Here is a 27,862-nt window from a genome sequence, read left to right on the forward strand (position 1 = left end):
TGTAATTAAACAGGCACAGAAATTGTGCATTAGTTAGTCTCTAGACAAAGAAAAGACCATCACGCTAAGAAAAATTGAGGGCAGCAGGAAAAGAGGAAGACCCAACAAGAAATGGATGGACTCAATAAAGGAAGCCACAGCCCTCAATTTGCAAGATCTAAGCAAGGCTGTCAAAGATATGACATTTTGGAGGACTTTGATTCATAGGGTTGCCATGAGTTGGAAGAGACTTGACAACACTTACACAGAGAGACAAAGTAAAGTTGCAGTCCTATGAATATTGAACTAGAAGCGAGCCCTACTGAACTCAGTCGGTTTGAACCTGCCTAAATTGACAATGTCCACTGATTTCCCCCTTTCCACTGAAGACCCCTTCATGTTATTCTCAAGGTTCCCTATCCCTAGGAAAAACATGTCATGGAGATCAGTGGTCGACAGAAGGAGAGGGGAGTCAGGAAAGTTCCATTCTGCCACTGGAAAATTTAGTCTGGAGGCAACCTGTTGGGCTTTGCTTCCGAATATATAAGCAGAGGAGCAGCTGCTGCTGTCCTAACCGTAGCGAAATCCGATCTCGTGGCTATTTATATCTCATTCCCTCAGTAAATAATGTACCCTTTAACGTATGAATATAGAACTCCAGTTGATTCCTAATCAGCCATCTGAAAGATTTGTCGTTTGAGCCTGAAGTTTTGTATGAGTTTTACAGACTTCAAAAAATGAGAAGTTAGCATGAACTAAAAGATGTCTCTCTTGTGTTAGGATGCTCCAAAATCTTATGCATTTGTAAACACTCCTCAGTTCCTCGGAAGGAATATTATGCAAAAGGAATCAGAAACTGCACTGTACTAAGGCCAACATGGTGTAGAGGCAATATACTTGATTGCATCCTAATTTGGACCAAGGACCAAAACACCCACTATGACCTGTATGTCAACATTTGAAAGTATATGTTAAGATTACTTAGTTACATTAGTCAGATGTTGGCAATTCAGACAAATACAGTAGCAATGTAGCTACCTTGAACCTAGAAATATTGCAGTGATTGACTGTACTATGTAATTTTAATACAGTACTTTTAAAAAAGCAGGTCAGTAATTAAGAAGGAAAAAAATCCTTTCGTTTTAAAAAATCCCCCCAAACTATGACACCCCAGCTCCATTTTTTTTTGCCGTCAAGTCACAGCTGACTTATGGCAACCCACAGAGTTTTCAAGGCAAGAGACTAACAGAGGTGGTTTGCCACTGCCTGCCTCTGCGTAGCGACCCTGGACTTCCTCAGAGGTCTCCCATCCAAATACTAACCAGGGCCGACCCTGCTTAGCTTCTGAGATCTGACTGGATCAGGCTAGCCTGGGCTATCCAAGTCAGGGCATACCCAGCTTCATAACGTTACACAAGAAGGGATGGGTGTGCATGTAGTCAGCCTGCACTATGGCAATTGCTCAAGTACAACTCCCTGTGAACAAAGTTCTGGAAGATTTGAGCCATAGGGATAGAAGAAGAGTTGGTTTTTATATGCCGACTTTCTCTACCACTTAAGGAAGAATCAAACTGGCTTACAATCGCCTTCCCTTTCCCTCCCCACAACAGACACCCTGTGAGGTAGGTGGGGCTGAGAGAGTGTGACTACCCCAAGGCCTCCAAGGCTTCATGTGTAGGAGTGGGGAAACAAATCCAGTTCACCAGAGTAGCCTTCACTGCTCATGTGGAGGAGTAGAGAATCAAACCCGGTTCTCCAGATTAGAGTCCACTACTCTTAACCACTACACCACGCTGGCTCTCTCTGTGTTTTCCCTCACTATTAAGGTCAGTTTGAGTGGTAGCCTCAAGGTTCTTTTAAGTCAGAAAAGTAGTTTAAGGGAGCCTGGGGGCACAGTCTTCTTGGCTGCCAACCTTTAAAGTGTTCAGGAGGGCCTCTGGGGTTTTATAGCTTTCTAGAGATGCACTTTATTTAGTTGTCCTGAGGTTTTTTTTAAAAAAGGTGTTGCAGGTATGCATACAATTTCCTTGCGTGTTTGTAAATTAATTTTACATCTCAGAAAAAATGGAGTAGAATAACAGGGTTGCTCCCATAAACAGATCAATAGGAAGAATATTTTGCCTTCCAACCTAAAAACAGGACCCACAAAGAGACTCTGCTAGAATGCATACAGTCTCCACTGCTCAAGTTTAGCTAGTAAAGTTTCCTCACAACCTTGCACTGACTGCACTTCCCACACGAACGCTAGCTGTCTTGAGAACTGCTCCAGGTTTTCTTGGTCCCTTCTCATGAAAACAGGACACAGAGGAGGGGGTCTATGGTTCAGTGGTAGAGAATCTGCTTGGCATGCAGAAGGTCCCAGGTTCAATCCCCCGGCATCTCCAGTTAAAGGGACCAAGCAAGTAGGTGATGTGAAAGATCCTCTGCCTGAGACCTTGGAGAGCTGCTGCCAGTCTGTGTAGACAATACTGACCTTGATGGAGCAACTGTCTGATTCAGCATAAGAGTTGGTTTTTATATGCTGATTTTCTCTACCTTTTTAAGAAGAATCAAACAGGCGCACAATCTCCTTCCCTTCCTCTCCCCACAACAGGCACCTTGTGAGGTAGGTGAGGCTGAGAGAACTGTGACTAGCCCAAAGTCACCCAGCAGGCTCCATGTGGAGGAGTTGGGAAATCAACCCGGTTCTCCAGATTAGAGTCCTCCGCTCTTAATCACTACACCATGTAGTAGTTTACAAGCAGTTCCTCAGTGGAACAGTAGATTACACTGAGCGGTTCCTCAGTGGAACAGGCTTCCTTGGGAGGTGGTACACTCAACTTCCCTGGAGGTTTTTAAGAAGGGGCTAGATGGCCATCTGTCAGCAATGCTGATTCTATGACCTTAAGCAGATCATGAGAGGGAGGGCAACTTGGCCATCTTCTGGGCATGGAGAAGGGGTCACTAGGGATGTGTGTGGGGGGGAGGTAGTTGTGAATTTCCTGCATTGTGCAGGGTGTTGGACTAGATGACCCTGGTGGTCCCTTCCAACTCTATGATTCTAGGTAGCAGACGATGTGAAAGGCCTCAGCCTGAGACCCTGGAGAGCTGCTGCCAGCCTGACTAGACAATACTGACCTTGATGGAGCAACTCTGATTTAGTAAAGCTTCATATATGTACAACACTGAGTGAGACTTCAGACACTAACCAGAACGTGAATGCCAACTCCCCACCTGCACAAGATGCTCTTTGTAAGCCAGGCAGTAGTTCAATTGCTTGATTTTCTGCTCTTGTCCTTTGATCGCTGAGCATTTCTCCCTCTCCAGAGTCCAGCATTGCCAGTTCTTATTCTGTAGCTCCGTTTGCAGCTGCTGAAGAGTAGCCCGCAACTCCTGCAGAAGCAACATGAGCTGGTCAGATCCGGGATCCCAGAGGATAGGGAAACCACTTTTTAAAAAACCCATCAAAGCCAACCCTGGCAAGCTTCACCACACTACCACCATCTGTGCACATGGATCTGCCTTTACTATTAGCAGTAACAGTATCATCCATAGCACCGTCTGTCACTTACAGGAGGGTAGGGAGCTATTCCTGCTGGCAGCAGAGGACAGGACACGCAATCATGGGTTTAAATTGTGGGAGGAAAGATGCCGGCTGTATATTAGGAAGAATATTTTTACAGTAAGAGTTGTTCGACAGTGGAATCAGCTACCTAGGGAGGTGGTGAACTCCCCCTCACTGGCAGTCTTTAAGCAGAGGCTGGACAAGCACTTTGTCAGGGATGCTCTAGGCCCGTGTTGGCGAACCTATGGCACGCGTGCCGACTCCGGCACGCGTCGCCCTCTCTGCTGGCATGCACGGCTCAGCTGGGCGGCGGGGCCCCTGCCCTCCCCGCTGCCAGCTTTGAACTGCTCTGCGCTGCCTGCAGGCAGCGCGGAGCAGTTCAAAGACCCCACCCCCCTCCCTGGACTCTCCGCCGCCCAGCCTTTCCCCTCTCCCCCCCTTCCCCGGCAAAAACCCGTTTGCAGAGCGCACGAGGCAGCTGCCGCCCTCCAGCCCCCTTCTCCCTTTCCCTCCCCTCCTTCCCGGCCAAAAACCCGTTTGCGGGGTGCAAGAGGCGGCTGTCGCCCTCCAGCCCCCTTCTCCTTTTCCCTCCCCTCCTTCCCGGCCAAAAACCCCTTTGCAGAGCGCACGAGGCGGCTGCCGCCCTCCAGCCCCCTTCTCCCTTTCCCTCCCCTCCTCCCCAGCCAAACACCGCTTTGCAGAGCGCACGAGGCGGCTGCCGCCCTCCAGCCCCCTTCTCTCCCTCCTCCTCCCTGGCCAAAAACCCCTTTGCAGGGCACACGAGGCGGCTGCCGCCTTCCAGCCCCCTTCTCTCCCTCCCCCCCTCCCTGGCCAAAAACCCCTTTGTGGGCGCACGAAGCAGCTGCCGCCCTCCAGCCCCCTTCTCCCTCTCCCTCCCCCAGCCAAAAACCCCTTTGCAGGGCACACAAGGCGGCTCCGTCTTCCAGCCCCCTTCTCCCTCTCCCTCCCCCAGCCAAAAACCCTTTTGCAGGGCGCACGAGGCGGCTGTCGTCCTCCACCTCCCTTCTCCCTTTCCCTCCCCCCCTCCCCGGCCAAAAAACCCTTTGCAGAGCGCACGAGGCGGCTGCCGCCTCGCGAGCCGCCCTCCAGCCCCCTTCCCTTTCTCCCTCGGTGCCTTCCATGGGCAAAAACCCTTTTCCTGGGTCGCAAGGCAGCTGCCCTGCAGCTCCCTTTCCCCTCTCCCTTCAACACCCCTTTCCTGGGCGCGCAAGGTGGTAGCGCGCTGGCCCAGAAGCCTCATTCTCCCCCCCCCCCGCCGCCAGAAGCCCCTTTCCTCAGCTTGCAAGGCTGCAGCTGCCTCTCATGCTGGCCCAGAAGCCCCCTTCCCCACCAAAACCCCCTTTCCTTGGCGCACGAGGTGGCTGCCGCCCTACTCACCAGCCCAGAAGCCCCCTTCCTTCCCTGGCCAGAAAGCTCTTCCTTCCTTTCCTTTTCCTCCCTCCGTCCCTCCCTGAAAACTTTCCTGATTCCAGCAAATGCCTGCTAGGTCTCTCCAGGACTTCCTCAAGAATGGAGAATGCAGCCCTCCCACAACTGGTAGACTGCCTCTGAATGTGAAGGTACCACTATGGATGTCTGGTTCCCAGCTATATTAGGTCTAATGCAGTTTTTGTTCTAATGCAGTTTTTGTTCTAATGCAGTTTTTGTTCTAATGCAGTTTTTGCAGGCAGCATGGAGCAGTTCAAAGGCCCTGCCCCCTTCCCTGGATTCCCCGCTGCCCAGCTGGGAGTCCAGGGAAGTTGTTTTTTCTAAACTAAAACCTCAGTATTCAGGTTAAATTGCCGTGTTGGCACTTTGCAATAAATAAGTGGGTTTTGGGTTGCAGTTTGGGCACTCGGTCTCTAAAAGGTTCGCCATCACTGCTCTAGGCTGATCCTGCATTAAGCAGGGGGTTGGACTAGATGGCCTGTATGGCCCCCCTTCCAACTTTATGATTCTATGTGAGGTGGCAGCGGCTTCCAAAGTAAATGTTCATTTTCTGCACCTCCGAATGATACGCGTAAGCGCTGCAGGCATCCGGCAGAGGAAACTGACACACAGTGAAAATATCCCAAGTTTCTTTCAGGCTCAGACATTTCCGTTTGTGTAACTGCTGAAGCAGAAGCCCGATCGTGCTGTACCCAGTTGTGTTTCCACGCTGCTTCTTTCTGCTGCTGCTCTTCTTGCGACCACGTCTCTAGAAGCTGGGTGGCTCTCTTCTCCTCAGCCAACTGACGATCCTTTTGCTGCTTAGCCCTTTCCATCTGCTGCAATTCCAGCTGAATGAGGGAAAGGGCGTTCTGCAGTTCGAGCAGAGCCATTTGCTGCTTCTGCTGTGACGAGGAAGAACTCTCGGAGACCTAGCCCCCCCCCAAAAAAAAAAAAACCGAAAACAAAGCACATTCAGTCATATAGTCATATATTATGACTATGTGTGTTAAGAATCTTAATCTGGTTTAATAATGCTTATATTTAGATTAAGAAATGTTACTGAATAAAATTAGTTAAAATAAATACATAATAGACAGTAGACTGAAAAATTAATACTTTATTCATAGTATTATGAGCCAGCATGGTATAGTGGTTAAGAGAGGTGGTTTGGAGCAGTAGAGTCTGATCTGGAGAACTGGATTTGATTCCTCACTCCTCCACATGAGTGGCGGAGGCTAATCTGGTGAGCTGGATTTGTTTCCCCACTCCCACACACGAAGCAAGATGGGTGATCTTGGGCAAGTTACAGCTCTGTTAGAGCTCTCTCAGCCCCACCAACTCACAGGGTGTCTGTTGTGGGGAGGGGAAGGTGGTTGTAAGCCGGTTTGAGCCTCCCTTAAGTGGTAGAGAAAGTCGGCATATAAAAACCAACTCTTTTTCGTCCTCTTGTTCATAGTTGATAACTTACACAATAATACACAGAATTAATGGTTACATTCTTTCATGAAATTAAAAGCAGATTCTGTTCCAGCCGCTGCAGGGTTAGATTTTGGAAACACCCAAGCTATGGAAGAAGAAGAAGAGTTGGTTTTTATATGCCGACTTTCTCTGCCACTTAAGGAAGACTCAAACTGGCTAACAATCACCTTCTCTTCCCAACAGACACCCTGTGAGGTAGGTGGAGCTGAGAGAGTGTGACTAGCCCAAGTTCACACAGCTGGCTTCATGTGTACGAGTGAGGAAACAAAATTCAGTTCACCATATTAGCCTCTGCTGCTCATGTGGAGGAGTGGGGCGTTCTGGCGCTGGGTGGGGGGAGGAGCCTCCATTAGGCGGCCTCCAAAGCCCTTTTGGGCTGGGAACGCCCCTTTTTTTATTTTGGCGAGATACGCCACCTTTTTAGGTGCCGTATCTCCCGTGCAACCCTATGAAATGCAGCCGCATTGCCTCCAAAGACCGGTGCAGGCATTCCTTTCAGGAATGCACTGTCAGACTGAGTTTACTGGTCATGGGAAAGGCAATAGTTTTGGCAGCGGCGGCATTTAAAACTATGTGGTCAGGCACGTTCAGAGGCCGTTCCCATTCTCTTAGGTGCCCCTCTGGTGTGGACCTCAAATTGACAGCAGCCTATCCATGAAGGCAGGTGATAACAGCAGAGAGAATTAAACTATTCTCAACAGCTGCCCTTACTATTGACCTGACGGATCTCAAATAGCATTCCTTATACGGTGGCATCCACCAGTGTGAGTGCTGACCCAGCTCCTGGCTTTAATGGGGATACAAGGGCTTAGAACCCACGCCGTGCTTGAATCGTACCAAATCAAACCAAACACCAACATAGAGGGCTGTACCACATCAGTGTCTGTCAGGTTAAATTATTCATATTGGGATGGGGGTGATGTATAAGGGGAAAGGGTCCACTTGCTTCCTCTGCCATGTCTCCTCTATACTATCACAAATTTTCACAGGTCTGCACTTGTGTCTACGCATTCGAGGCTAAACTGGAGCCATGCAGAATCTCGAGGGCTGTATTCTGCAGCAGAGGATTCCTAAAGCAATATCTTCTGACAAATATGCAAAATGAGGAAGGGGAAGCCATTTGCAGGCAAGAAGTGGTGGAGGGAGAGTTACTCAACCCTTCTGACGGCCTACAAATTGTTCTGCTTTTTACATGTTAGCTGGTGGAGAGGTGCAGAGAAAAAGTGTAGAATAGGAAATGGATTAAGCAATTACGCTGCTGCTTCTTCATTGCCAACGTTGTCTTCTCCAAACCTATTTTAAACAGCAGCTGCAAAACATCACAGAAGAACCAGACAGCTGCTTGGAGAAGGCATTCCAGTGCTTGTAATATCTTCCAACAAAAACTGAATTTAAACTGCTAATGGTAATCACTAGGACGCTTTCGCACATGCTGAATAATGCACTTCCAAACCACTTTCAATGCACTTTGGTCTTTCATGTATGGCTGTTTCACTCACCGTCACCAGCTGGATCCGGCCCCTTGAAAGTGTTGATTATGCATGCCGTTTCTGACTATCAGAGGTTGCCTCGCTCTCCTCCGTTCCCCCGCGTTTTGCCCGCATTTTCAGAGACCTGTTTTGTCTTGAATTTGAAAAGGTGGGCAAAACACGGGGAAATGCAGGGGGAGGGCGAGGTGACTTCTGACGGTCAGAAACGGCATGAATAATCAACACAAAGACCCAAGGCCGTCAGAGGTGTGACGGCGAGGGAGAGGTGTGACAGCGAGGGAAACAGCCATGCATAAAAGACCTCTGACAATCTTTTGCAAGTGGATGTCGCCGTTTCACACAGTAAAATCCAGCTACAAAGTGCACTGAAAGTAGATTGAACGTGTATTATTCGGCATGTGCGAAAGCACCCTAAGAGACTTGGATGCTGAAGCAGTAAAACTCAGTGCAGAGAGAGGAAGCCAAGGGATGCCCCACAATTCTTGCTCCAAGGACAGCCAGAATCTTAGCACCTTATAGGAGCACTGCAAGAACTTTTTATCTGCACTAACTGTCACTAAGGAGAGGGGGATTTAAATTTTTTGCAATCTAATGAGGATTTTCTTGTGCTGTTTTCTGGATCATATTGTTTTTAGAGTGAATCGGCTTGCAATACTCTGAACAACAAAAGCACTGAACTTTTGGGATCAGGAAGGGGGGGGGGAAATGATCCAGAGACCCATACCTGCAATTGCCCAACCTGGCTTCTATGTAGCATATCTTGTAGTTTGGTTATTGTCTCATTCTGCCCTTCGATTACACGGTACAGTTCTTCAGACTACAGGATTGAACAATCAAGAGATTAACAAACAGACCAGAAGCAACTGACAGACTTGCTCCATTTCTGCAGGCTCACCATAAGGTAAAAACCTGTATTTTCTCTAAAGCAGGGGTGTCAAACATAGGGCCCGGGGGCCGGATCCGGCCCTTTTGAGAGCTCTTATCCAGCTTATGAACCAGCCCTCTCCCCCCACTCTCGACCTGGGCTGGCGAGGCACGGCCTGGCCCGACCAAGAGAAATTTACATCATATCCGGCCCTCATAACAACTGAGTTTGATACTCCTGATCTAAAGGTACCTTTACATATGCTACCTAGGATAGCTATGTTTCCACCACCATTTACTCTGCAAAGATATAACAACATTCCAAACCTCAGTTTCTTTGCTTTTCAGAGTCTCATTCAAATTCTGGATTTTGTGATCTTGTCTCTGGGACGTTTGCTGGACAGACTTCAGTTCAAAATCCATATCGTTCAGCTTCTCTTGCAGCAACTGAATACATCAACAAAATCATCAGTTTACTCAAAGGGAGATAATTTTGAACTAAGAAATAAGCATCACTTGTCTCATCACTGCATAGGGAAGGGGAGACCAGTCACATGGACAACAGCGTGGTTGACTGCCCTAACAAGTCTCCTCGGAGTGGTACAGCATGACCTCAAATGCAAGAAAAAAGAGGCAATAGGCCCACTGTTGGGTAAAAATGTTGAAACTCTGACAGTGGACAGAGAGAACGCAGAAAGGCTGAATGCCTATTTTGCCTCCGTTTTTTCTCTGGAGAACAGGCTCATCTAGAGATGGTACTGGGCAAGGCACAGCGCCCGGGCTGCTGGTTGACATGGGCAGAAAGGTAGTTGAGAAGCACCTGGCTGCATTGGAGGAGTACAAATCCCCCAGGCCAGACGGTATGCACCTAAGAGTGCTCAAAGAACTTTCTAAAGAGCTTGCAGAGCCTTTGCCGGTCATCTTCCAGATGTTATAACCATTACTGCCATAAGACAGGCCCAGAGGATGGCACAAGTGGACCCAATCCTGCTGGCTCGCCATGTGCTGGCTTTACACATACTTCCCCAAAACCCATTTAAAGCAGATCCCTGACATCCTCCCCCTCAAAAAAGTACCTTATTGTTAGCATCGAAGTGGCGGATTTTTTCCAGCAATTCAGCGTTATTTAATTCAAATGCTTGCTTGCCTGGTGAACAGTCATACCAAGCGAGTTGTTGTTGATCCTCCCACGAATTCTAAAGAGAAAACGGGAGAAAGCAAGACGTATTTGTGTTGTCTTCTGATGTTACTATTCAGAAAGTGTAGTCTAATGGATGGGGGGGGGTGCTGGTGAATGAATGGATACAGCTCAGAGGAGGAGGCTAATTTAAGGACCACCTGCTTCCAAACTACCTGGTCATTTCACACATTCCATCATCGCTCTTTGACATTTTCTACTCGGATACTTCTCCAGCTCTCAAAGGCTGAAAATTTTCAAATTTCTTCATTCTATGAAAACTCACTTCCACTCTTTCTCTCTCCTCCCACACCTTCTCAACTTCCCAAGAGGGCTGTCTAACCCTGTCCTTGATATTTTATTCAAAATAAATTCAGTAGCATTTGGCATATAATTTCCTTATTGACAACCAGGGTGGATCTTATTTAAATCAAATCGATTTAAATCATGATTTAAATCCCAATTTAAATCACTAGTCAGTAAGACTAGATTTAAATAATGGTTTTCTACACTTTTATGGCCTGCTGCCATTATAGGTTTTTTTCCCTCCAGGCAGAGAATAGTGTGATAAACCTCAGGCTATGCACACTAAGATCCCAAGACTTATGGAGTATTTTGCTCAAAAGGTTTCACTTTCATTTTTGCTGCTTGCCTCGCTCTCCTCACACTTAGCTCCTTGAGCAGATCTATTCCACTCCAAACAATCTTATATTCACTGAACTTCTTGAAACTTAGCAGTTAAGGGGTAAGGGGTTGATCCTGTTTACATAGATTTTCAAAGGAACAATGGGATTAAGGTATTTTTCTCAATTCTGTATGTTTATTTTATATGTTTATAATATGGGAAGAAGAGGATTGTTATCTCTGCAGACACATATTCACAGTTTTGAAAACTGCAAAACCAAACATCTGTGATAACAACTTCTAGACAGAAAAATTGCCCAAAATAATCTTACAGAAACCTACAGAAAGATTCAATTGTGAATCAATTGTGTGTGTTTGGAAAGTGCCGTCAAGTCGATTAATGGAATTTATTTAGTAAAAACTTTCAACATTGCATGTTTAAACATTGCATTATAGCCTCAAGCTACATAATTTAAAACTAATCCTTATTTCATGATGAATAACCTTGGACTATAATGTATCTTAAACAGAAAATATCTTTAGATAGATTTTTCCTCAAAAAGCATTTTACTTTTAAAAAATTTGATTTAAATAAAAAAATCTGATTTAAATTTTTAAAAATCCAAACTTCTAAAAAAAAAATCATTAATTTTTATCCACCTTGTCACCAATGCCTAGGGTTGCCAGGTCCCTCTTCGCCACCAATGGGAGGTTTTTGGGGCAGAGCCTGAAAAAGGCGGGGTTTGGACGGGGGCTTCACTGCCATGGAGTCCAATTGCTAAAGCAGCCATTTTCTCCAGGGGAACTGACCTCTGTCGGCTGGACTCACTGTCCAGGAATCAGCACAACTTAAACAGTGCCGTGCTGACACACGTCACAATGCCCTTGATTTCTGAGGTGCAAATTATCCTGCAACCGTTCCCCATCAGGACAGATGGCACGGATGTAGTTTGACAAGGTTTTCCAGATGGTGGCAGGTTCACAGGTTGTGGTTGAGAAACTGCTAACCAATGCAGGTGAACTATTATACCAAACATCCTAAGAATATAAAAAGAGCCCTGCTGGATCAGACCAAAGGCCCCATCAAGTCCAGCATTCTGTCCACACAGGGGCCAACCAGCTGCCTCTAGGAAGACCACAAGCAGGATGACTGCACTAACATCCTCCTGCCCGTGCTCCCCAGCAACTGATATAAAGAAGCATACTAATTCTGGTACTGGAGGGAAGAAGGGTTGGTTTTTATACCCCACTTTTCTCTACCAAAAGGAGTCTCAAAGCAGCTTACAAATTCATCCTCCACACACACACACACACACAACAAGCTCCCGGTGAAGAAGGTGAGGCTGAGAGAGTTCTGAGAGAACTGTGACTAGCCCAAAGTCACCCAGCAGGCTGCATGTGGAGGAGTGGGGAATCCAATCTGGTTCTCCAGATTACAGTCCGCCGTTCATGTGGAGGAGGGGGGAATCAAACACGGTTCTCCACATTAGAGTCAGCCGCTCATGAGGAGGAGTGGGTAATCACACCCTGTACTCCAGATTAGAGTCCGCCGCTCCTAACCACTACACCATCATGATTAGCATCCATTGATAGCCCTGTCCTCCATGAATTTATCCACCCTTTTAAAGCCTTCCATCACCACATCCTGTGGAAGCGAGTTCCACAATTTACTATCAACAACTGTGCTTTTAAACAGGAGACACAGCCAGCCAATCAAGTTCCTCTTACATTCAACCCTAGCTTCTTATGCTAACCGCCATGACTTGTTAGCTCTAGTCCCATCAATTAGTGTATTTACATGTCATAGCTGAGAACCAAGATACTACTCAAGAGTGAAAGGTTCTCTCCTGCATACTGCACCGAACCTTCTCTGTAAGGAATTGATTTGCACTGTAGCCTCTGGTCTTTTATGCATGGCTGTTTCACTCGCTGTAACCCCTCCAACGACTTTGGGTCTTTGTGTTGATTATGCACTTTGGGTCTTTGTGTTGATTAAGCATGCTGATCCCAACCGTCAGAGGTCGCCTCGCTCTCTCCTTGTGTTTCCCTGCATTTCGCCCGCGTTTTAAAAGACGTTTTATCTCGAATTTGAAAACGCAGGCAAAACACGAGGAAACGCAGGGGGAGAGTGAGGCAAACTCTGACAGTTGTTAACAGCATGCATAATCCAAACAAAGACCTGAAGACATCAGAGGGTGACGGTGGGGGAAACAGCTACACATAAAAAGACCTAGGTTTACAATAACCTTAAAACAAACCTTTTCTGGAGAAAGGCTGCAAAAGGGACCTCAGACAGTAGGCAACATAAAGAGACCTGCTCACAACTGGGCGCACGTTTAACAAGTTAATCTGAGCCTGATCTGAACAGAGTCCACGCTACCATTCTCAATCGGGCCCAAGAAGCTGACACATCACTATTTACAAATTAAATCACATCTGAAATGGGGAGTGACTCCAGTTGCACCTCTCTTACTCCAAGTTAATCTGTGCAAGTCATAATCCGACAGAGAATTAAAATCAACGCACCACTGCTTGGCCCACCCCCTACTGTCTAGGGTTGCCAGCCTCCAGATGGTGGCTGGTGATCTCCTGCTATTACAACTGATCTCCAGTTGACAGAGAGAAAATGGCTGGAGAAAACGGCTGCATTGGCAGTTGGACTCTATGGCATTGAAGTCCCTCCCCTCTCCAAACTCTGCCCTCCTCAGGCTCCGCATCCAAAATCTCCAGGTGTTTCCCAACCTGGAGCTGGCAACCCTAGTACCGTCTCTTTTAATTCCATACCATTAGATCTCTGGACCAGGTTTTGTGTCTTTCCTAGCAATGGCGTAAATGAAAGCAGAAATGAGCAATGCTCTGCTCTGAATGGGAGGCTTCCGTCTTTGTTCTCCATGGAGTATTTTTTAGCTTTCTCAACACAGTGTGTGTATGTGTCGGTGGTGGTGAAATCAATAAAACCAACTCAACAGAAAATTCCGTCGCCTTTACTCGATGGTACTACAGTTGCTAAAACAACAGTCTAGCATTTTATTCCTTCAGACTGGATGAATATTGGACTACACTTACCCAACTAATCTAAATGCAATTAGGCTGATATGGATATTTCTGAATTAAAACTGACAGTAGCACTCTTCGTCAAACGTGGCAGGGAAATTGCACTTTAGTGGGTTTTCAAAACCTAGCAAGGTCACAGTCATCCATGATGAAATACAACATACGCATGGTAATTTGGAATGCCAACCAGTAAGGAACGGCAACTACTGCCAAATCCTTAATCGCTTAAATGATCAAAAATTACACAAAATAAGAGGAGTTGGTTTTTGTATGCCGCCTTTCTCTACCTTTTAAGGAGATTCAAACCGGCTTACAATCTCTTAGGTGGGGCTGAGTTGGAGACACCTGTGACTCGCCCAAGGTCACCCAGCTGGCTTCATGCGCAGGAGTGGGGGAAACCTACCCAGTTCACCCGATTAGCCTCCGCCGCTCATGTGGACGAGCGGGGGAATCAAACCCGGCTCTCCAGATCTGACTCCACCGCTCCAAATGCAGCTCTCAAGGACTACACCGCGCTGGCTCCTGTTTTAAGCTTTCAGACACGGGGAAAGGAGTGGAAACCAAGACAGGATCAGAAGTGGGGCGGAGGGGGGGGGGAAGCACAATGATGCCGTCAAAAGCTTTGGGCCCCCGCCGAGAAGAGCAGGGCATAAATAGCCACGCAAATAACTCCAGAATAGCTGCCAAAACGGTGCACCGCTCAGAAACCTCCAGCCCAAGGCCGGCTCAAAGCCCTCGAGGCGGCAGAGAGGCGTCCCAAGCGCTCCTCTACCTTGGCTCGAAGCGGCATATAATCCTCGCAAAGGCTTTCCCACAGCTCCTGCAGCTCCGCCCCCTCCGAGGGGAAGGCGAAGGCGGCGGCGTCCTTGCCCGGCGAGGCGCCTCCGTGGGCGGGCTGCTCGTGGCCCAGGGAGCCCCCCGCCCTGACGGGGACGGGCAGCCTGCTCCCGGGGGGGCTGCGCACCGGCTTGGGGTCGAAGGCCCGCACCAGGCTCAGGGCCACGTCCAGGCGGCTCCCGGGCGCGCAGGACTCGCACCCGCCGCACGCCGGGCCGAGGGACTCCACGGAGGAGCCCGGGGTCCCCGCGCCGGCCGGGCTGCCCCCGGCGGGCGGCGAGTCGTCGGGGCAGAGGCCGGGCGACCAGCGGGCCGAGGCGCCCCCGCCGCGGGCCACTTTGCGGGGGATCTTGCAGACGGCCTCGTAGTCGGCGTCGGCCACGCGGAGCGCCCAGCAGCCCCGGCAGCGGCGCCGGCCGCCGTCCCCCGGGGGGCACGCGGGGGCCTCCTCGGCGCCCGTCCAGCACTCCAGGCCCCAGTAGGCCAAGTCTTGCCGCAGCAGCGCGGCGTAGCCGGCCTCGGGCGGGCGGCCTCCGGCGGCGTCTCCTGCGCCTCCCTCTCCCGCTTCGCCGGCGTTGTGGGCGCGGTAGAGTCCGGCCAGGCAGGCCTTGAGGCGCTCCTTCTCCCGCAGCAGCCTGCGCAGCCGCTCCAGCGAGAGCGCCTCGATGCGGGCCGCCACGGCGTCGTAGCGGTAGACGCGCTCCAGCATGAAGGCGCACTTGCCGCACGCGAACTCGGCCCGCCCGTCGCGGCCCACCTCCCGGCCCACCACGTGCGACAGCAGCGCCTGCAGGCTCGGCCGCGCCGCCGGGTGGAAGAGCCAGCGGCGCTGGGTGCCGCGCAGCTCCCGCCCGCACACGCGGCACGACGCCCGCATCCCGACGCCCGCAAGGCCGCCCGGCGGCCCCGCACGCGGCCTCGTCGGAGGCGCTGCGGTTGTGGCTCAGATTTCAAGATGGCGGCCGCCCGTCTGCGCAGGCTCGCCTCAGGAACGGAGTTCCCTCACAAAGGGAGCCGCCCCGGCCCCTGAGGGGAAAGCCGGCCCACAGCGGGACGCGGGACGAGGGGGAGGGAGGGGGAGGGGGGAGGGGGGAGGGAGGGGGGAGAGGGAGGGGGAGGGGGAGGGGGGGGAGGAGGGAGGGGAGGGGGGGAGGGAGGGAGGGGGAGGGGGGGAGGGGGGAGGGGGGAGGGGGGGAGGGAGGGAGGGAGGGAGGGGGAGGGGGGGAGGGAGGGAGGGGAGGGGGGAGAGGGGGGAGGGGGGCCGCACCAGAGGAGGTGTCAGAGACTTGCCATGAAGAAAGCTCTCTGACAGATGAGCAGCGAGGATCAAATCTTGAAGATCTGACTGAATCAGTCCGCAGCAATCGAGCAGGGGAGCGGGGGGGAGGTTTGCCTTGGATTTGCCCCTCTTTTGGATGCACATTTTCCCCTCTTTTGGATGCCCATTTTCCCCTCTTTTGGATGCCCATTTTCCCCATCCAAATGCTCAAAACCCCATGCAGAGTTTTGTGAATTCGGATGGGGGAAATGGGCCTCTAGGGAGCGGCCTTGGACACATTATATGAGAAGGCAAGAGTCACTGGAAAAGACAGCCATGCTAGGAAAAGTTCAGGGCAGCAGGAAAAGAAGAAGACCCAACAGGAGATGGATGGACTCAATAAAGGAAGCCATAGCCCTCAGTTTGCGAGACCTGAGCAAGGCTGTCAAAGACAGGATGTTTTGGAGGACGTTGATTCGTAGGGTCTCCAGGAGTTGGAAGCAACTTGATGGCACTTAACACACACACACACACAGAGGGCAAAACCTCCCATGGGTTTTCTCCTGAAGCCAGCCCTTACCACTAGTCCTTTCCCACCCCCTGGCCGCCTCGCCACAGAAGGGGGAGGGGGAAGGCTTCCTTTGGAGCACTCCACTCGAAGGTTTGCTTTGCTGTCCTTGGCTGCCCAGGATCCTGTACTTGGGGGGGGGGGGGAGAAGAGTTAACAGCAGTAGAAAGGAGTAGGAGTCCAGTAGCATACTTCCACACAGCCCAAATAATGCACTTTCAATCCACTTTCAATGCACTTTGAAGGTGGATTAAACTGTGTGAACTGGCAAAAGCCACTTGCAAACAATCGTTAAGGTGCACTGAAAGTGGATTGAAAGTGCATTATTTGGGCGCTGTGGAAGTGCCCAATTTTCTGGCAGGGATTGAGCTTTCATGAGCCACAGCTCACTTCTTCACAGGGTTGCCAACCGCCAGGTACTAGCTGGAGATCTGCTATTGCAACTGATCTCCAGCCGGCAGACATCAGTTCACCTGGAGAAAATGGCTGCATTGGCAATTAGACTCTATGGCATTGAAGTCCCTCCCCTCTCCAAACCCTGCCCTCCTCAGGCTCCGCCCCTAAAACCTCCCGCTGGCTGTCAAGAGGGACCTGGCAGCCCTACTTCTTCAGATACCTGAAGATACCTGTGGCTCAAGACAGCTCATCCCCTGCCAGAAATTTTGTTAGTCTTTAAGGTGCTCCTGGACTCCGACTCTTTTCTACTGCTAGTGACAGACTAACACGGCTACCCATCGTGGGGGGTTAACAATAGGACTTTTAAAAAAACAAGCAGAACAATTAGTACAAGAAAGGCGCTGCAATGAAGCGTATCAGAGATTGCATCCTAAATTACACACCAGAATGAAATGTAATGAGATTTATTCCCACGTAGGTTTTTGCCAGTGAGAGCTCACTTCATCAGATGCATCTGTCAACTTTTAAAGTAGCGCTGGACTCCTGTTTAAGCTTTCTGAAAGGGGGAAAGGAGTGGAAACCAAGACAGGAGCAGAAAGCAGGGGAGGCTAAGCATAATGATGTCGTAAACGGCTCTGGGTCCCCACTGAGGAGAAAAGCTGGACAGAAATATCCATGTGGATAACTCCAGCAGAGCTGCAAAAACCGTGAATCACTCAGAAAGTTCCTAGAAACATCACACCCAGTAGTTATAAATGTGACCTGTGTTATTCTGACCAGAGCAATACACAAGCACAGACCTTCAATGAACAAGGCACCAATACTTGCCTGATTTAAGGAATGATCTAATAAATCCAAATGGTTCAAGGAAGTGAGCCAAGTCACATATTACAAGGAAAGACAACAAAAACATACTGATAGACACTGCAGTCCTAAGGACATGGCTGAGGCACTTTGGTTGTGGCTCAGATTTCAAGATGGCAGCCACCGCTGCCCGTCTGCGCAGGCTCGCCTCTGGAATGGAGTTTCCTCACAAAGGAAGCCGCCCCGGCCCCTGATGAAAAGCTGCCCCATAGCAGGATTCCTTCCCCCCCACCCGGGCCACCTCGCCACAGAGGGTGGAGGGGAGGCTTTCTTTGGAGCAGGACACCCAACAAAAAGCAGGACCAAATCAGAGGAGATGTGAGAGACTTGCCATGAAGACCTCTTAGCTCTCTCTGAGAGATGGGCAGAGAGGATCAAATCTAGAAGATCTGCATCAGTGCAGCAGCAATCAAGCAGGGGGGGGGGAAGGTTTGCTTTGGTGTAAAACGTGGCTAACTAGATTCCTGTACGGGGGTGTGTGTGTGTAAAAGTACGGCTTTTTAAAAACACGCAAAACAATTATATGAGTAGTAGAAGACAGTCGCGGCAAGGAAGCGCATCAGAGACTGCATCCTAAATTACACACCAGAATGAAACAATGAGATTTATTCCCACATCGGGTTTTGCCAGTGAGAGCTCACTTCATCACATGCATCTGTCGACTTTTAAAGTAGCACTGGACTCCTGCTGAAGCTGTCAGAAACCGGGAAAGGAGTGGAAACCAACACAGGAGCAGAAAGCAGGACCAAATCAATATAAATTGCCCTCCGAAGCTTCTCTATGCCCAAAAATTACTTGTTGGAGATGGAACAGGTTGAATCATGGATCTCCCAATTTCCCACCTAGTTTGAGGCCCAGGAATCCAATGCTACATTTCGTTGGCAGCAATTTGTTCGAATGTGGAGGGGACATTCAGCTACATTATTATTACCTGCACCTCCATTTCCGGGGTCTTATCCAGACGGTGCAGCAGGTTCTGTTTCTCTCTGGACAGCCGTACGAGGAGTTTCTCTTTGTCGCTCAGTTGCCAGGTCAGCTCCTCAATCCTCCTGCAGAGACGAAACAGCCTAGTTACCTCCCCTAGAGCTGGGAAGCAGTTCTGTGCCTCATATCAAATACATAGCAGAGTGGACAGGTGGCACGACTGCTTTCCATGCAAACAGTTGGGCCTGGTCACTATTATTTCAAACACTGATACAATGAGTAGGGTTGCCAGCTCCAAGCTGGGAAATACCTGGAGATTTTTGGGGCGGAGCCTGAGGAGGGTGGGGTTTGGAGAGGGGAGGGACTTCAATGCCATAGAGTCCAATGGCAAAAGTAAACATTTTCTCCAGGGGAACTGATCTCTGTCGGCTGGAGATCAGTTGTAATAGTGGGAGATCGCCAGCTACTACCTGGAGGTTGGCAACCATAACAATGAGGCAATGACAGTTGACCATTCATAGGGATGCCCCCCCCCCAAACTATGGTGGTGGTGGAATGTGCCATCAAGTCACAGCTGACTCATGGCAACCCCTTAGGGTTTTCAAGGCAAGAGATGGTTTGCCATTGCCTGCCTCCTCATAAGCTGAGAAAGCTCTTAGAGAGCTGTGACTGGCCCAAGGTCACCCAGCAGGCTTCATGTGGAGGAGTAGGGAATCAAACCCGGGTCTCCAGATTAGAGTCTGCCACTCTTAACCACTATACCATGCAGGCTCCCCCTCCCGCCCCAAGCTAAAAACCCAAAAAACAAACAAGGAGAAATTACCTTACAGTACCAAGGCTCAAAGTGATATATATCAGAAAGAAAGTTACAGAATTTGTGCAAGCTGAGCTCTGGAGGTTCTGAAATGGATTACCCTTCCCTGAGCTTCTTGCGCTAAGCCTAGGTGACAGAGGCAAATTAAATCACAGTAACAAAACTCCACAGGGACGCACTTGTCTTTCTCTGCCAAGGTGACATTGTAGGTATCCAAAAGAGCCTGGCTTTCCCTGGTCTCATCCTGCTTCTTGGAATACTCAGCCAGCTGCTTGGTGAGTTCCAAACAGCGTTCCTTCTCAGCCTCAGCCAGAGCTGCCATCTGCTCCGCTTCGGTTCTTGCTGACCGGGCCTCCTAGAGATGAAATGGTAGATGAATTTTAGCTCTAGAGGAGTTAGGAAGTTGGATATTATACTGCTTTTGCTTTGCAAGGGAATCCAGAAGTGATTGTGTCACATATCTAGGTGAGTGCTTCCATGTTAAAAGTGATCAAACTGAGGTCATTTATGCCTGGGTACTTTCCCTCACGTTTGCCCCTGATCTGAATTGGTTGTTCCTTGGAGTTATGCATGACCTTGTGCCCAGCCCTCACAATGTCCGGGTCTTCCCATTCCTCTGTTAACCTGACTCTTCCATCTTCCCTGAGCAAAGCCCGGGTGAAATCCCCATGCATAAGGCAAAGTGCGGGGCACACAAGCTTGGTTTTGCTCACAGCCAATTACAAAGAAGCATGTCCAGAGGAGGGGAATGAAATACTTCCTTCTTCCTCGGAGCTCTTTCTGAGCAAAATAAAAGCTTCTTAAAACCGAGGTTTGGATTCCCCCCTTCCTTTCAGATTGCTCTGGGTTTTTTTGTTGTGGTTCTTAAAATGCTTTTTTATGAGGCAATTGGGTTTGGGGGGGATTTTCTCTCACAGTAAGCACTACAAGTAAGCCAATTACAAAGCAGCATTTAAAGGGGCGGGGACTTGATTTGAGCTTGGAGATTGCTGGTGCATAGATTCCCGACAGGTAAGTGTGGGTCCAGAGAGCAACGAACCTCAGGTAAAACTCCCAAGCATAAACGACCAGAGTCGCTCTAGCCAGAATCAGGGTGAAGATGATATAAATTTAGAACTGATGTTTACCTGGGGTCCTATTCAAGTTTCTCCTAGTGTCATCACCAGACCACTGAAGACTTCTGGATTTTCTGTCCTACTTATTGACCGCAAATGTCATCATACAGTAGCTCCCAGAAGGAGTGGATGGTTATGAAAGGAATTCACATTGCCTGTGACCAGTTTGAGATGGGTTTCAAGGCCATTATTTCAAGGAATATTCACCACCGCCCAGACTCCAATAACTGAGCGTCACTTAAATGAATCCACTAACTCTGGACACAAGTGATGTAGTCAATGGAAGACCACTGTTGCTAGAGTCAAAAGCAGAGTTGAACAGAATCTTGAACTAGTCCCCAATCCAACAGTAGGTCTGCCAACAAGTCCCGCGGACCTATCAAATCTCAACACTTGACAATTATCTCCTGACTATTTTGTTCTGAACCATTTACTCTCCATCAAGCCTTCTCAAAGAATAAAACAGAAGTCCAGCGGCACTTTCAAGACCAACGGAATACCAACTGTCTCATTACCAATGGTTTTCCCTAGTGCTTCATTCAGTCCTATTATCTTGTGTCCAGCATACCTGAGCGCGTACTTAATCGGTTCCTTGGGGGGATAAGGAAGACCGTGAGGATTCTAGCATGAGCGTTTGTGAGTCACAGCTCACTTCTTCAGACCTGGAAAAGTGAGCGCTGACTCACGGAAGCTCATGCTGGGATAACTGTTGTTAGTCTTGAAGATGCCACTGAACATCTGCTTTATTTTGCCACAATAGATTAACAAGGCTACCCCTCTGGAATTCCCAAAGAATGTCAACAAGCAATCCCCAGTATGCTATCTAAGGTCAATTCCACATTGTAATCCATTTTGCAATGCTGAAGGCGTCCTATTCCACTCGGAGCTGGATTAAAACAGGGATTTTCCACAGCATTTAATACAGTACTATATCCCCCTTAAAAATCTGGCTATGCTCATCCCCAAGCCCAAGATTTTGCTATTATTGCTAAACCCTTTCAGCAAATTCCTTCTCCCCTCTCCCAATTCCCCTGAATGGAATCCTGTATCTGAACGAGGGGAGCTTTAATTACTCCTTCTCTCCCCTTTGCAGAAACTGTGATGGTTCATTAATTTTTTAAATGATCATATTCACACAGTTATGATATCACATTAATTAAAAATTACCAGAAAAATTAAGGAGCTTGCTTGGCAGCCAAAAGAAACCCAGTAAGGAAAGCCTTCTCTTCCCTGCCAAGGAACTGATTAAAGACACATTCAAGCTTTCTGGGGCACCAGTGAGTGAAGCAAAAGAAACTAATTAAGTACCATGGGGGAAAAAAGAAGCTGCTTTAAAACAACAGAGGCAGTGAAGACTGATAGAGGGGAATTTAAACATAACATCGTTGCCTCAGTGGTCTTAAAAGAGCTTCTGGGTTTCCCTGGTGCCTCATTAGTTCCTATTATCTTGCGCCCAGTATACCTGAGCATTTTCTTAGTTCCTTGGGGGAGGATAAGGAAGATGGGGAGGTTTTAATTCCTGCATTTCTCTTGAATGCACTGTGTGGTCCTTAATTTTTTATTCTTCAAAATGTAATATCATAATTGTGTAATTGTCATTAAAAATTAACAAACACTATTATTTGCTACAAGGGGGTGGGGAAGGAGAATTTAATAAGGCCTCCCAGGTAAACAATGGGTTCAGGAATGCTTGCGTTTCAGAGAGAAAAGAGACGAGTATTTAAAAGGACAGGAAATGCCTCAGTGGCCCGTCCACCATCCACAAATGCACAGCCGGCACTGCATTTGCATTTAATTTGAAAAGGGATTTCCGAAAAAGGAAAGAGAAATAATGCAGAAAGTGCTTTTGTTAACTGCAGTGTCATCTAGATTCTCCATAAAAGCAGCATCAACGAATCATGGTAATTCCAGATTAAACAAATGTGTGGAACCAGACCAAGCATTTGCTAGTTAAGGACATGAGAACATAAGGAGAGCCCTGCTGGGTCAGACCAGTGGTCCATCTAGTCCAGCCTCCTGTCTCACACAGTGGCCGACCAGTTCCTCTGGAGGTCCAACAACAGGGCACAGAGGCCAAGCACTTCACCCGATGTTGGCTCCTGAAACTGGTGGTTTCAAGCAAAGTACTCTGGGGGGGAAAACCCTCAGCTCCTTTGCAAATTCTCTTCAATAAACTCTAGCGAATATGGCCATTTATGAAGGACGGTTTCCCTCGTGGTCACCCCACCGACTGCTCCGGTGCTTCATTTTGATTATGCACACCTTTCCTGACGGTCAGAGGTCGACTGGCTCTCCCCGTGTTTCACCCATGTTTTCCAGATGCTGTTTTAGCAAGAATCCGGAAAACGTGGGCAAAACACGCTGAAAGAGTGAGGAGACCTCTGACGGGTCGGGAAAGGCATGCTTAATGAAAATGAAGCACCGGAGCAGTCAGTGGGGGAGACTGTGGAGAAACAGTCCTGCATAAATAACCTATGAGGCACTGAACCAGAGCAGACAGCTTTAAAAGACCTCCACTGCTCTGAACATTTAGAGAAACTTCATTAAATCCGAGGAGCTAAATGGCTCAGATTAGGAGATCTCAAGGTCAGAGTGTATAAGTTTTTAGAAGACTGAAACCGAACTTCCGCTGTATCTTCACATTTCTGCTCTTAGCATATATAGGACATTATCCTGCATATCCCTCCCCCATTCTGCTTTTCTTTAATTCCACTATGAGCCAAGTGATGATAATACAAGTTGGGGGCTTTGAAGACTAGGGGCATGGAATGAAACTCAAGTTCCCTCTTTTGGATTTTCAAACTTGGCAGTGTTGCCTCCATTTTCCCAAGGAGCCTCTTTCTCCTCTCTCATCAACATGCTCAGCAAAGCAGAGCAGTCCCTGTTTCTTTAGTCAACATGTTTTCTTCACCTCCTGTAGCAGGTGGATCTTCTTCTCCAGGCTCTCATAGGCCCATTCACTCTGTTGCTGGTGACCGATCTCCACTTCATTCTGACTGCTCTGGCTCTCTGCTGCTTCCCTGAAATTCACAGATTTGGCCAGTCAAGAGCAAAATCCCTGTAATGTGGCAGCATGTAGCTCTTATAAGATTACTTGTTCATGTGATGCCCTCAGTGGTAAGTTGTGCTTTACAGATGAAACCTCCAGGGGATGGCTGGATATCTCCCGCTATTACAACTGATCTCCAGGCAACAGAGATCAGTTTCCCTGGGGAAAATGGCAGCTTTGGCAATTGGACTCTGTGGCATTGAAGTCCCTCCCCTCTCCAAACTCCGCCCTCCTCAGGCTCCGTCCCCCAAAATCTCCAAGTATTTCCCAACCCGGAGTTGGCAACCCTAAGGAAGACCTAACATGAGATGGATCATGATGGGTAGCCATGTTAGTCTGTCACTAACAGTAGAAAAGAGCAAGAGTCCAATAGCACCTTAAAGACTAACAAAATTTCTGGCAGGGTATGAGCTTTCGTGAGCCACAGCTTACTTCTTCTCACAGCTCATATAATTTTGTTAGTCTTTAAGGTGCTACTGTACTCTTGCTCTTTTCTACTAACATGAGATGGATTGACTCAATAAAGGAAGCCACAGCCTTCAATTTGAAAGACCCAAGCAAAGCTATCAATGAGGTCATTAATGCAAAGGATCGCCATTAAGTTGGAAGCGACTTGATGGCACATAATACACACATGATACACAAGCCTCGGTTCAGGCCTGGCTCTACCATGGGGGACTGACAGACACGTGCTTGCAAGTTCTCAGCTGAGAAATCAGTCCCCAGGTACATAGGGCCAAATTTGAATCAGGTCTATAAGGTGCAGGGAGAACTGGATTAAGCCTTCTCCTTTGCCATGTCCCCAACCTGAAACGGCTCTGGGGGGCCCCACTGGGAAAACCTTTGTTACCACATATGATATGATAACCATCTTCAAGTACTTGAAGGGCTGTCATATAGAGGACGGTGCCGAGTTGTTTTCTGTTGCCACAGAAGGTCGGACCAGAAACAACAGGTTGAAATTAAATCAAAAGAGTTTCCATCTAGACATCAGTGGAACAGGCTTCCTCGAGAGGTGGTAAGCTCTCCTTCCCTGGAGGTTTTTGAAGCAGAGGCTAGATGGCCATCTGTCAGCAATGCTGATTCTATGACCTTAGGCAGATCATGAGAGGGAGGGCATCTTGGCCATCTTCTGGGCATGGAGCAGGGGTTACTGGGGATATGTGGGGGGAGGTAGTTGTGAATTTCCTGCAGGGGGTTGGACTAGATGATCCTGGTGGTCCCTTCCAACTGTATGATTCTATGACCTAGTGCCCCTAGCAGGGAAAATAGCATCTCCCTCCAAGTCCATTTCATATCAGGAAAACAGTATCAGGGGAAAGCAAAAGCCCCTTCTCCTTGCATACTAGAGTTCCCAGCAGAGAACTCACAAGAGCGCCTCTGATTGTATGGAACCATGGAAGACCCATGGGGAAAAATGTAATGTGTAGTTAGGCCAGGGTCCTCAAAGTGGTGCCCATGAGCACCTTTCCTAGCATTCGCCAAGCATTTTCAGGGCCAGGTGGGGCTTTTGCCCAGCAAGGATTCTGATTGGTCATTGGAGATATGATTGGCTTTGCAGATTTTTAAAAACATTGCTTTGGCAGCAGCTGCCACCACAGCACAAGGATCTGTGCTGTGTGGCTGAAGGTAATCTCTGTTTAGGTTTGCCCATTCAAGCTCCTTGTAGTTAAGTGATCGTTAATAGATTATGAAACTCAACCTGACCTGTATATGCATTGGCTGAGCCCAATAGGATTTATCCTAAGTGCACACAGAATCGTTACCATCACTTATATGAGAACTAAGAATAGAGTTGCCAGCTCTAGGTTGGGAAATACCTGGAGATTTGGGGGGTGGATCCTGGGGAGTGTGGGGTTTGGGAAGGGGAGGGGCCTCAACAGGATACAATGCCATAGAGTCTGCTAGAGTCATAACTAGGGATGCCAGCCTCCAGATGGGATCTGGGGATCCCCCAGAATTACAGCTCATCTCCAGACTACAGAGATCACTTCCCCTGGAGAAAATGGATGCTTTGGAGGGTGGTTACACCTCACCTAGAGTACTGTGTTCAGTTCTGGGCACGGCAATTTAACGAAGATGTAGACAAGCTGGAACGTGTCCAGAAGAGGGCAACAAAGATGGTGAGGGGTCTGGAGACCAAGTCCTATGAGGAAAGGTTGAAGGAACTGGGTATGTTTAGCCTGAAGAGGAGAAGACTGAGAGGGGATATGATAACCATGTTCAAGTACTTGAAGGGCTGTCATACAGAGGAGGGTGCCGAGTTGTTTTCTGTTGCCCCAGAAGGTTGGACCAGAACCAACGGGTTAAAATTAAATCAAAAGAGTTTCCATCAAGACATTAGGAAGAATTTTCTCACAGTTAGAGCGGTTCCTCAGTGGAACAGGCTTCCTCGGGAGATGGTGGGATCTCCTTCCCCGGGGGTTGGACTAGATGACCCTGGTGGTACCTTCCAACTCTATGATTCTATGACTCTATGATGGCATTGTATTCCACTGAGGTGTCTGTTCTCTCCAGGCTCCACCCCCAAATCTACAGGAGTTTCCCAACCTAGAGCTGGCAACCCTACCTCCGCACCCCCTACCAGTAGCCGGCACGGGGGAGGGGGGCTCTGGCAACCCTAACGAGAACTTGTGAACAGAGTGTGTTGATGCCCCCCCTGCAGTTCCTGGGGAGACCAACGTACTCCTAAAAGTTTCTGAGTAGGGGATTTTGTTAACCAGGCCTGCACGGGTCTTCCTGTGCCATCACTCACCAAGCTTTTTCCAAGTTCTGCTGCTTCTCTTGGAGCTCTTTTTTCAGGCTCTCCACTTCCACCTTCAGCTCAATGTTCTATAAAAGAAACAAATATATGGGAACAATCACAACCTACTCTGCTGTGGAATTCTCCTACCTCTGAAATGCATACCTTAAAACTAGCGTTGGTAAGTGGCCATGTTAAAATTTTGAAAATTCGGGGGCCTGGGTGGGGACTGGGGCAGAACCATATAAGGCGAAAGGTGTGAGTACAATCCCCTTAGCTGCCCACATCATCATGCTGTTGTTCTACCCTCCACCTGCCTTCCTCACAGCCCTGGGGGCAGCTGTCCAGGAACCAGACATACACACGCTATAATCTTGCATGCAGCAGCATAACATGAGAACAAAACATAAGAACATAAGAAAGGCCATGCTGGATCAGACCAAGGTCCGTCGGTCTGTTCACACAGTAGCCGACCAGGTGCCTCTAGGAAGCCCACAAGCAAGACAACTGCAGCAGCACTATCCTGCCTGTGTTCCACAGCACCTAATATAATAGGCATGCTCTTCTGATCCTGGAGAGAATAGGTATGCATCATGACTAGTATCCATTTTGACTAGTAGCCATGAATACCCCTCTCCTCCATGAACATGACCACTCCCCTCTTCAAGCCTTCCAAGTTGGCAGCCATCACCACATCCTGGGGCAGGGAGATCCACAATTCCACTATGCGTCGTGTGAAGAAACACTTCCTTTTATCAGTTTTGAATCTCTTACCCTCCAGCTTCAGCAGATGACCCCGCGTTCTAGTATGATGAGAGAGGGAGAAAAGCTTCTCCCTGTCCACTCTCTCCATACCATGCATAATTTTATAGACCTCTATCACAACTCCCCTCAACTGCCTCCTTTCCAAGCTAAACAGCCCTAAGTATTTGAACCGCTCCTCTTAGGGCAGTTGCTCTAGCCCCCTGATCATTTTGGTTGCTCTTTTCCACATCTCTCAAGCTCTGCAATATCCTTTTTTAGGTGGGGTGACCAGAATTGTACACAGTATTCCAAGTGTGGTCTAGCCATAGATTTGTACAAGGGCAGTATGATAGCAGCAGTAACAAATGGTACATCAAGGTGGAGTCAGCTACGGAGGTGGGGTGTGGGGGAACTGCACAGTTTAAGAATGCATACAATGTGGAAATGATGCTACCTGACTTTCACTCCAAAAAAAGTCCTAGTTGTTGTTTTTTTAAACCTGGCAACCAATCCAAACTTTTAAACGCAAGCAGATCTCTAGCAACTGGCCTAGGGTCCAAGATGACTCTAATTGGTTGGCCAGCAATCCCAACACTCATTTTTGGAGCCAAGATCCTCACCAGATTTCGCGGCAAGAAACCTCAAACTCCACATCCAGAATAAATTATATCGACTTGTGTGTTTATTTTCCAGTTTTGCTCAGTCTGAACCCAACAGCTAAGCTTTGTGAATTCAGGAAACATTCCTCATGCTTATAATTTAAAGAATAAGCTATCTGTCTACTTTTTTACTCTATGATGTGTAACCAAATCAAGCGCAAGAGAATGCACAACAATCCAATAAGCTATCATTGCTGCTATGAATAGGCACTTATTTGTGTCTCCTTTCCAAGCTGGACTAAGTTTTCT

At 48.5% G+C, this 27,862-nt stretch overlaps 1 protein-coding gene across 1 annotated transcript in view; it reads right to left on the minus strand.

The window, feature by feature from the left end:
* PDE4DIP (phosphodiesterase 4D interacting protein) overlaps positions 1-27,862 on the minus strand; it is a 139,766-nt gene that overhangs the window by 96,515 nt on the left and 15,389 nt on the right. The window contains exons 3-11 of the mRNA XM_056844684.1: positions 26,223-26,299; positions 23,330-23,438; positions 19,483-19,658; positions 18,497-18,614; positions 9,864-9,983; positions 9,115-9,234; positions 8,648-8,740; positions 5,665-5,883; positions 3,193-3,351 (exon numbers count right to left, since the gene is read on the minus strand). Coding sequence (XP_056700662.1) covers positions 3,193-3,351; positions 5,665-5,883; positions 8,648-8,740; positions 9,115-9,234; positions 9,864-9,983; positions 18,497-18,614; positions 19,483-19,658; positions 23,330-23,438; positions 26,223-26,299 — 1,191 coding nt within the window. The remainder of the gene's footprint in view (positions 1-3,192; positions 3,352-5,664; positions 5,884-8,647; positions 8,741-9,114; positions 9,235-9,863; positions 9,984-18,496; positions 18,615-19,482; positions 19,659-23,329; positions 23,439-26,222; positions 26,300-27,862) is intronic.

Source organism: Euleptes europaea, chromosome 2, assembly GCF_029931775.1.
Source record: "Euleptes europaea isolate rEulEur1 chromosome 2, rEulEur1.hap1, whole genome shotgun sequence".
NCBI lineage: Eukaryota > Metazoa > Chordata > Lepidosauria > Squamata > Sphaerodactylidae > Euleptes > Euleptes europaea.